The 10,173-nt window shown below is 39.7% G+C and overlaps 1 protein-coding gene and 1 non-coding gene across 2 annotated transcripts; one reads left to right on the forward strand and one right to left on the reverse strand.

Annotated features, from left to right (window-relative positions):
• The first annotated feature begins 886 nt into the window (after positions 1–886).
• On the forward strand, positions 887–1,018 carry LOC115739328. Its single transcript, XR_004015219.1, has one exon. It is a non-coding gene; the product is annotated as a small nucleolar RNA snoR86 (small nucleolar RNA).
• A 2,160-nt stretch (positions 1,019–3,178) lies between these two features.
• On the reverse strand, positions 3,179–7,830 carry LOC115739037 (stearoyl-[acyl-carrier-protein] 9-desaturase, chloroplastic-like). Its single transcript, XM_030671885.2, has 3 exons — positions 7,555–7,830; positions 4,522–5,026; positions 3,179–4,072 (listed from the first exon to the last, which is right to left on the reverse strand). The coding sequence occupies exons 1-3, from the start codon at positions 7,686–7,688 to the stop codon at positions 3,512–3,514; spliced, it is 1,200 nt and encodes a 399-aa protein (XP_030527745.1). The 5' UTR covers positions 7,689–7,830; the 3' UTR covers positions 3,179–3,511.
• Positions 7,831–10,173: the final 2,343 nt, after the last annotated feature.

Here is a 10,173-nt window from a genome sequence, read left to right on the forward strand (position 1 = left end):
TTACACAAATGGTCTATAAATTTTGATTCAATATTTTTTTAAGATTTTAATTTGTTTAATATGACTCTTGAATTCGACTCAATGTGTAATGTGTTCTCTTAATTATTATATTATTGGATTAAATCTTGTTCCTAAATTATCTAATTTATAAATTAAATTAAACATGTACTAAAAGTTCAAGAATCTCATTATATATTGAGTCAAAGCTCATAGATTATTTGTATCATTTTTCTATGAAAAAATGTATGCATATGAGATGGGCGAGTTTGTCGTCTCTAGGAGACTGTGCGTGCCTCTTGGAATTTTTGTCGTACCATAATTGTTGAAGTTCGGATCTGTTGAATCGTTGAAAATCTATTATGCTTCAATCCAACGGTGAAAGATGTAAATTACATTTACTATGATACCGTTTATGGATTGATCCTTTATAATTGTAAGAAAGTTGATGACTTTTTATTCTTTTTGTCAATCAAGACGAGAAAAGAAGTATGACTTCAGCTTGAAAAGAATCACGAAAACATCCGCGACGGATAAAACCTTGAATCTCTCCATGAATGATAAGCCCCTTTGCCACTGTTGGACGTGTCTAGTACGGTCAAGCAACTTCAATCAGGAGCCCACGAGGGCAAACCGGTCATTTCCAGAGGAAATTAGGGTTTGCGACATCTCCCTCACGCCTATATATATACCCCGCTACTTGCCTTCTTTCGCAGCCTCACCCGCTGTCTCTCGCATGGTTTCTGGCTTCTTCTAGTTCTGTTCAGTGTCTCGCGAGTGGCCATCTTCTCTTAGTTTCTGCGAGTCTTATCGTGTCCATGTATTCGTCTTCAACCTTTTTCTTTTCGTCATCCCTCGAATCTGCGATGGGGAGAAAAGCCAATTTGCAGAGCAAAGGCGTCGGTTCTTACGAAAACGATGGCGCGAGTTGCATTGAAGGTTGGCGATATCATCCGCGATTCTCCGTGCCTGTCAAATCTATTTCCGGTTTTGATCATGGCCTCGAACAAGTCGCGACATTTGTTTTTTCCCTCCCTTTTCCTTTTGGGTTTTCTCCCTCCTCCAGATCCATTATTTTGATCCGTAAGCTTTCTGGTAAATTCCGTGCTGAAAAGTCTCACATGGACGACGCAAGATTACCTGAATTTTTTGAAAAACGCGAGCTGGATCTGGCGTGAATGATCTTCTTCACTTCCTTAAAATTTTTCAATTCAAGGGTCCAAGGAAACTGGCCGATTTTTTTTTATTATTTTTAATAATCAATCAAGTGAAAAATAGATTGTCACACGGTTTGTTTTAAAACGGACCGGAGGAAAGTGGTAAAATAAGATTTAATGAAGTGAAAAATAGATTGACGTAGAGTTTGTCTTAAGATGGAGTGAAGTGAAGGTACGGTTTGTCTTAGGATAGAGTGAATGATAGTTATTAACATTATGGAAAGACATAATTTTTATATAATTATTTTTATCTTTATCGGTCTTGCTTGATTTTATTTATTTTTGGGTTCATTCATCGTCAATCTCAACTGATTCGGAATAAAAGTGATAGTGATGTTGATGTTGACGTTGATTTTCAATAATCAATCAAGATATTTAATTATTTAATTATTTTAAATGATACATGTTATTTTTTAAAAAATAATTTTTTGAATTATTTATTTTTTGTAAAATAAACGGACGTTAAATCTAACTAAATTTTTCCATGTTTGATGATCACCACATCAGTTGAATTTAGCTTACATTGGCTAGATTTTTCCTCCTAAGTCTAGCGTTGCTGGACATTTTGGTAGAAATTTGTGAAATTAAAGAATTTTGATAGTTAGTAGTACAGAAAGCCGATTAAAAGAGTGGGAAATCTGATGACAGGAGCCCAAGTTCAGATTAAAGAACAGCTCAAGTCAAGTCAAAATCAGAAAACCGATCCGAGTTTCAGCCTTTGAACGTACATAACCTTTACAACAGTCTAATCAAAGACATATTTTGAAGAGAAATTGAACTCTTGGAGAGGATTTTGGGTAAATTCATCAATCGACTGAGGGTGATAATCTTTTGGCCTAGAGCCAACCATCCTTGTCTATTAGGGGTGAGCATGAGTCTGGTAAGTAGGGTCCAGACCTAAATCCTGAAATCGATCATGTTGTTATCGATTTTCAATTTTTGAAATTGAGAACCGACTCTATTTATCCTAGAATATATTTTGAAACCGATCCTGTTTTTCGATCCGGTTTTAGGGTCTACCCGAGAATCTATTTTCTTTTATTTCTTTTTCTAATTTAATTTTTTTCATCAAAATAATATGAGTATCGATGAAATGATCCAAAGTAAAAGGTGAATAATAAAACTCATTATCCGCCAAAAGCAACAATCCGATTCTACAAAACGTTGAATTAATAATTGTAATTCTTCCTATCGCATTACCACCAAAATCCACTAATAATCTTTTCTTTTTGTCTTACAAGTCAAAAGACTCGAAGCTCACTTTGAAACTTGCAAGGTTGGCGAAAGAAGCGAGATAGGTTTTTTTTTTTTTTTTTAAACAGTAGTTAAAACCGATTCTAAAGCCAGTTTGAGCGGGTCTTCATCTAGATAGGAGATCGGACCGGTTTCAACCGGTTCTCAAAAATTGGAACCGGTTCTCGGACCGGTTTGAGCAAGAATCGATTCCTAACCCTATTTTTCGGGTGATCCGATCCGGATTCTAAGTAAACCTGATCTGGTTGCACACCCCTATTGTCTATCGATGGTGAGGACCAGCAAGTTCTCGCTCGATCTGGGGAAGGGCCTGCTAGCAAGAGCTTTTCGCTGGTTATGTTTTGGGTTTTTTTCCCTTATTTTTTAAAATAATTTATATAAAAACAATATTAAAAAAAGCCACCAATTCACCACTTTTTGGACGGAGACATCCCACACGGAAAGGAAACTGGAACGTTATAGATTGAAATGGTCGAGATCAAAGCATCATAAAGCAAGATGATTATAAGGAGACAATTTCACTTGGCATCACAGACCTGGCTTTTATGGTATGGCTGGCTATATTGGATAAACTCTTGGCAAAGTGCATTGTGTTGGTAGAGTTCCACAGAGGCAAATCTCTACATGTAAACGCCCGGGCTTGTATCAAGATTGACCCCCTGGTATCTTTCAGCTTGCCCTGAAGAAAATTGCCAGTTTCCCATCACAAGTACAGAAATATCGGAAACGTTCCCATTACTTAGAGTTCTTACATCATCAAAATCGGTACAGAACAGATTGATCTGTAACACACGCGACTAAAATGTAACTTTCTACAGCAAAGAGAGAGACCACAACAGAACACGATATCGAAAAACCACGGCTGCCAGCACAGCTAGTTATCTGCGAGAGACACAAACTGTTTCCACATCTAGCACGACTTCCCCCCAAAATGGCATTGGAGTGATTGTGACGCAGCATGATTCCAACCAGGTTCTGTTTATCTTTCCATGAAGAAGCCATTGGAAGAGAGGGAAACTGGAGCTTGCCAGCACATATCCACTCTAGAGCTTCAATTTTCTATCAAAAATCCAACTAAACGGAATGGTTGGACCTTCCTTTGCCCTTCCCTGAGCTCTCTCTTCCAGTCTTCTAATTCGTGGAGGCAGAGTGCAGACATAATCTTGGGCTTTCCGTCCCTCTGCAGAAAGCCCAGTTAGCTCCTCCACCTTCCATCTGCCCACCAAGAACTCCAAAATATCAGCATAATCTTTCGCTGTATATACTCCGAGCCGTTGTGCAACGGCTGAGAAGTGCTCAAAAAGATTGTCGTCGCGACCATCGAACATCAAATGGGCCGGCATAGATATCTTCTTCCTCATCATGTCAGCAAAAGCGGAGACAGTTCCATTTGGATCGATCTCGAACAGCTTTTCCACTATCTTGGTGTAGGCAGTCTCATGGCGCTTCTCGTCCGAGGCAATCGTTCCACATATTTGAGCCAATTTCATCTCCCCATGCTCCTTGGCAAGCCTCGCAGTGTTCCCGTGAGAAATAAACGTTGCCCTTTCTTGGAACGAAGTATAGATAAAGCCAAGGTAAGGATTGTTCTCTGTTCTAGGATCCTAGAATTCATGGTAAAAACATATCGTTACAAGATATTAAGGTGAAAATGTAAATATGTATTAGCCTGAAGTGTGCAGCATGGGCATGGTATATTGGGGAAGGACAGACATGCCATATCATATGGGGCAGTCTATGCCGCTGAAGAATAAAAGGGACAGCCCATGGGTTTGGGAGACTGAAGGTGTCTTGTGTACGAACCTAAAACACTTGAAAGGAAACAGTCTGACACATCTAAGGATAAACAATAAGCGCGTCATACCATGCAAGGATCCTGTGACTAGAGACATCTAATGCACATCGACACAAACCAGCAATACTCACATGACGGTATTTCCACCATATTGTGGAACATTTTCTAACCAGCTAAGAGATGCATTTAGCTTAGTTCATCTCAACTAGACAAAATCGTTATAAAGATGAGCCTCAAGTTAAGTAATTAGGATCTCACCATTCCTGACCCAATCAAGTACTGGATTGTCTTCTCAATTTGCCTCATGTCAACTCGTCCACATAGGTAGAGGTACTTGTTAAGGAGATCTCCATGTCTATTTTCCTCGGCAGTCCATGCCCTTGTCCAAATCGCCCATGGTGTGAGGCTTGCACCTGTTTCATCCCTGACCCCATCCAAAGTATTAAGCATTGTCTGGTAAGTAGGAAGGGCTTCTTCAGTGACCATATCTCCCACCAAAACCACAAAATAATCGTCAGGAATTTCCTTTGCCCTCTCCCTCAGTTCCCTTACTTGTTCTTCAAATCCATCGGAGGCAGGATCTGGAAGAAAATCCTGTGCTTGCCAACACTTCTCAACTGGTTTCAGGTGAACCAAGATGTTCTTCTCGGCCCAATTATCCATTGATTTAAATATTTCAATCTTTTGGGGTGGCATGGAATGTGTTACTTGAACATGCACTTCCCTAGGAGGCATAAATGGCTTCTTGCTATTTCCCACCTCCCTACCACACCAAAAAACATTTAATCTGTTTTAGTTATATCCAAATCAAATCAATGTATAATTCCATGTGAATAACAAAACAAGGAAAGCATTCATTTATTATAGGCACTAGCATGTTAGCTACACGCATAACACGCAGTGTGAAGTTCTTGGTTTACAACAAGTCATTTTTTGCTACAGCTGCATCATATTTGAAGATAGGGGCGAAAGCAGTTGACAGAAAGAGCTCTTCAAACTCTTAATATTCGCGTTCTTCGGTCTAATGCAATTCATCTCTTCTTTGCCGATGGAAGAAAGCCTACTATAGTCTAGCAGGGGACAGGAAAGATTGAATAGAAAATTAGTTCAAGGGAAGGGCACTCTTCTTTAAAGACCTATGGAGGAAGTTTCTCTCTGCTGATGAAATTGCATGTTGTGCTGTATATCTCACATTAGTTCAATCCGCACACAGAGGGGCTTGAGGGAAACTCAAACTGAGCAGCAAAGAGGTATATGTTTCTTGGGGGTAAATATGATCGACTGAATAGGCAATAAAAAATTTATTTACTTATTTAAATAGTTCTTGGTTTGTTGGTTTGCAATAAGTAAGAGTACAAAGACAAAAAGAGGCTCAGCCTATTTGGTGAATCATGTTAGAGTAGCTATTATACCTACCAAACCAAGCAAAAGAAGAAAAGCATGTGCATCAAGCAACATAATTCATCTAGGGTATTGAGCGCATACTACCACAAAAAGAAAAGGTGGAATTGAAAACACAACCAGATTTTGAATGTGATATAACACTTTCTCCAAGCGCAAGCCAAGAGAGTAAGGTCAAAGATGCACAATCTCAGACATGATAGATGAATAAGAAATAGAAATCCAAGGACCAAAAGCTTATGTGACAAAATGAAGTTCCATAACATAACATACTTTAAGTGGAAGAACTCCAGAAGGACCTCATGAAGGTCGATAAAGAACTTTCAAAAGCCTTCCTCAGTAAATAAAAGTAAATTTAGATGTAATGTTTTTGTGAACAGGTCAAGCAACGCCAATCAAAATCCAACAGTGAGCCTTCTGTCAACTTAGGTGGCCTATGCGGCATCAAGCAAAATGTTCGTGCATCAGTAAATGAGAACAAACAAGGAATAAGAACAAAGTGTCATTATCTAGCTGTTAGTCACTTTTAGGCAACCATAACATGACTAAGACCTATGGTGAATAGAATCAAATGTACACCAGCTGAAGAAACAAGAAAAAGGATTTAAGAAGAAGTGAACCAATCTGGAAAAGTACGAGCTACTTTCACCAACTGGAACAATATGCCTTGCAAAGGACTAGATTGCCTTGTGATACAAGTTTTTCCAAAGGAGAAATAGAAAAAAGAATTGTCATAACATCTTACATCGTATCGAAAAGAACATCAACTTATATAGACTTTCACATAACGCCAACCAAGTAAATAAACTATGAATATATCACAAGCCTCATTCTCCATCGGGCAAGTCCATGAATTACTTGTCTTGACATGGGAACAGAATTTTTGTCGATAGGTTCTAAACTCTGAAGAAGCCATTGGTAAAAGCACCAGCACAAAGAAACAACAGATGGAATTTCATGCAACCATTAAGCAAATCAAATTATCTTCGATAAAACCACCAGAAAATAACTCTAATAAGTCATCGTTCATGCAAAAGAAAATCTAGACTAGTGTCATCTAACGGTATCTTTTTCGACCGATACGAGACAGGAAGCATCAAACAAAATAGATTAACTATGTAAGCTTGTAATAAATATCCCACCTACCCCCACCAAAGGCCAGACCCCCAACAAAGGCCAACTGGATACGACAAACCAGGCATGCACTGAAACCTCAGTCATGATTCATACATAGTAAAAGACGGTTCCTTCATCAAGTTGAGTCATCGCCGACCACAAATTCGAGAGAAAGAGAACATCTGAAAACGATTCTTTTTGAGTCGATTCAAATGATTCTTCCTTGGCTGAGGATATTGACGAGAAAAGCAAGATCGAGTTAACACGCTGCACTAATTTCATCTCTTTCTGATCTTTCTTTTTGCCTAATTGAGAAGCAGAACGGCTATCACTATCAAGATGATACGTTTGCGTAGTTGCAAAATTAAATGAAGGCGGCTTGGATGGCATTGCGAAGCTATTGAGACCCCGCAAGTCCTTTTACAGAATCATGCAAAATTTCGATCAGAACAGGAAAGAACATCCAGAACATCATCAAACCACTCGGGACTCCAAACGCGTCAGCAAAATCAGACAAGCGATCGATACGCGAAATTCAACATCGAATGCAAAAATCCACACGCGCGCGCGCGCGCGCGCGCACACTTATTTGCTCAACTTGGACGTGGAAATCAAAGCACCGGCGAGAAAATCCCATTCGATTGCAAAGATAGAGGGGAGGTTACACCTCAGAGAAGCGAAATAACGTCATTTCTGAAAACCAAATTGAAACGAGCAGATCCCTTCAAAGAAATTTCGCGAATCGAAGGAAGCGTCTCGAAATGAAGGACGGACCTGGAATCGGAGCGGAGAGTGGAAGCCATGAAGAACCTGGGAGATCTGAGGCCGACGTTGGCCACCGGAGGCATTGCGAAAGACGTCAGCTTCCGCGACGGAGACACGACATGGGGATTCAGCTTCAGAGCCATTGCTATATCGCCGATTCCTCTTCTCCTCCCTCTTCTCCTTCTTCTCCTTCAAGCTCGTCTTCCCTCTGGGCTCGTCGCAGTCCTCCTCGCGTTTCGGCTCCGCTTTCGGTCACAGAAAAAGAGAGAGAGAGAGACAGACAGACAGACAAAGAGGCAGTGGCTCTTTAATGGCGGTCGTATAACGTTGGTGCTGTCGAGGGCGCCACACGGTAGGGACGCCTTGGCCTCCATATTACGAGATTGCCCCCAGCCCCTCCAATCTTAATTATGGCGGTTTAGTGCCTAATCACATTTGCGTGTACCGGTTCGATTTAATTGCGTGGTGTACAAATAAACAAACAAATTGTTTAGGCAAAATATCACGCGAACACATAAACTAATCGATCGATACAACGAACGATGACGACGATACCGAGGATACAAGTGTCGTGCGGCTCCGAAGCAAATTTCGAAAAGGATAAAAGTCACCAAAAATTCTTAATTATATTTACCTGATATATTTTAGCTTAATTTTTTTTTTGTGAGGTTAAAAATTTCAAATTTGTGTCCGTTTGACGCATTTACCCTCATTCAATTTTTTTTTAATGAGGATCACTAAAAATCTTTATACATAAATGTTACAAAATAGTTAATCTTGATATAGCAAACGTTGCGATTTTGACTGAAAAATCATATGACCGAACTTTAATAAAGGGTAAACGTATCACATAAGTACGAGTTGATATTTTTTATGTCACAAGAATAATTTCGAGCTAAATGTGTCGCAATAACTATAGTTTGGGGTTTTCGATATCATGAAAGATTCGGAATAGATGTACCACTGTAAGTAAAGTTTCAGAATTTTTGTGGCTTTGTCGTTTGGAAAATGGAGAATTTCTTCCGTATAGGTAAAAATGCTGGGCGATCCGCGACCGATACAACCGCCCCTCGAAGCTATCATGGAATTTTTACATTCGTTACGAAATCGTTCGATCTTAGTCATCATGATTATTTGGTCAGCCTGAGGATGTAAGAGTCCTTCGTCGCGACCCTATCGACGTCCACATGTAATTAGGAAATCTCTGCGTATAAGATAACGAGATTAATGCCCTATCGACGTCCCTATAAATCGACATGTCTCGCGGATCACGGCACGGCCTTTTCTCATCGTCGGGCTACCGACGGTCGGCGGCGCAATCTCGTTTTCGAGGTCATGCGGTCACGAGATGATTCGGATGATGCGGAGCGCGCGCCCGGTTGGATGAGCTCGTGGGTCGTACGTGAATTGGGATTTGACGGTGATGTCGACGGCATTAAATTGCGGGAAAAAGTGGGAGAGACCTTCCGAGTGTCGTTTTGCGGCTTGGATAGGTGGACAGGATGAACCGTGGACAAGTATACGCCTAAACTCGTTGCCAAACAAGGAGGTAGAGTTTCCCCCACTTGGCACCCTCTCTTCCTTGCATGCGTGCCACTCCACCTCCCCCTTTCCCCTTCTCGAGCCGCCGATCACGTGTCAAGAAACGGTTAAACATCCACTCAGACGAGAATAATTATCCAAAAAGTTCTAAACATATTGTACGCATGTCAATCCAGTCATAAACTCTTCAATTGTGTCAATTTAGCTGTAAATCTTTTGATGATTTGTCAATTTAATCACGAGCCTTTTGACGGTTTAACAATATAGTCCTTCCGACTAATTATATCGGCCTTAACCTTTTGACTATTTGCTAATATGGTTCGTTACGCCAATTAATCGGATAATAGGTTTATGACTAAATTGGCAAATTTCCAAAATATTTATGACTAAATTGATATAAATGAAAAGGTTTATGATTGATTTGACAAATTGTCGTAAGGTTCATGACGTAATTTGCACAATCAGAAGGTTTTTATAATTAAATTAGCCGCCGTACAATAGGTTTAGAATTTTTTGGACAATCATCCCTGCTCCAATGTCTAATCGTACCATAGGTCGCGACTTTTTCCGGTCTCTTTTTCGCACTGTGATCGACTCTGTATGCTACTTGATTTGTATTAAGCCCGTCTCAATTATTAGGACAAATCATTAAGATACAATAGAATAAAACTAAACTACGAATAATTCGCAATCAAAAGTTTAACGACATGGCGATTCATTCAATCTAAAACGCTTTTCAAACGTAAATCTCGAGCTTTGTTGCCATATAATTATTTCATAAATAGATCCAATCTAGGAATTTTTTCACTTTTTATTAACATACTGATATTTTTTTTTTTAACTTCCCACACGTTGAGCAATGAGCATTTGTTATTTTGCAAGTACGTAGGAAACGAAATGATTTTCAAATTTTAAGAAAATGCACAACAAATAACTAATAGTTTTCAGGCCATAAATGCTAGTAGGACAGATGGGGTAGACCTTAGTTATTATGATGATTGTTGGGTCAGGCCCAATTAACACACGGCCCACCTCAGCCTCCAATTCCTCCAAAGCTGTCATGGTCATGGCTTGGTTGAGAAATCA

The sequence above is a fragment of the Rhodamnia argentea genome, chromosome 10 (assembly GCF_020921035.1).
Source record: "Rhodamnia argentea isolate NSW1041297 chromosome 10, ASM2092103v1, whole genome shotgun sequence".
In the NCBI taxonomy this organism is placed as follows: Eukaryota; Viridiplantae; Streptophyta; class Magnoliopsida; order Myrtales; family Myrtaceae; genus Rhodamnia; species Rhodamnia argentea.

Excerpts from the sequence above, each read along its gene's own strand:
- LOC115739037 (XM_030671885.2), bottom strand. The coding sequence starts at position 7,688 with ATGGCTCTGAAGCTGAATCCCCATGTCGTGTCTCCGTCGCGGAAGCTG. Across the intron at positions 5,027-7,554 it reads ACTCTCCGCTCCGATTCCAG|GGAGGTGGGAAATAGCAAGA; the intron begins GTCCGTCCTTCA and ends TTGGTGTGGTAG. Across the intron at positions 4,073-4,521 it reads ACTTGATTGGGTCAGGAATG|GATCCTAGAACAGAGAACAA; the intron begins GTGAGATCCTAA and ends CATGAATTCTAG.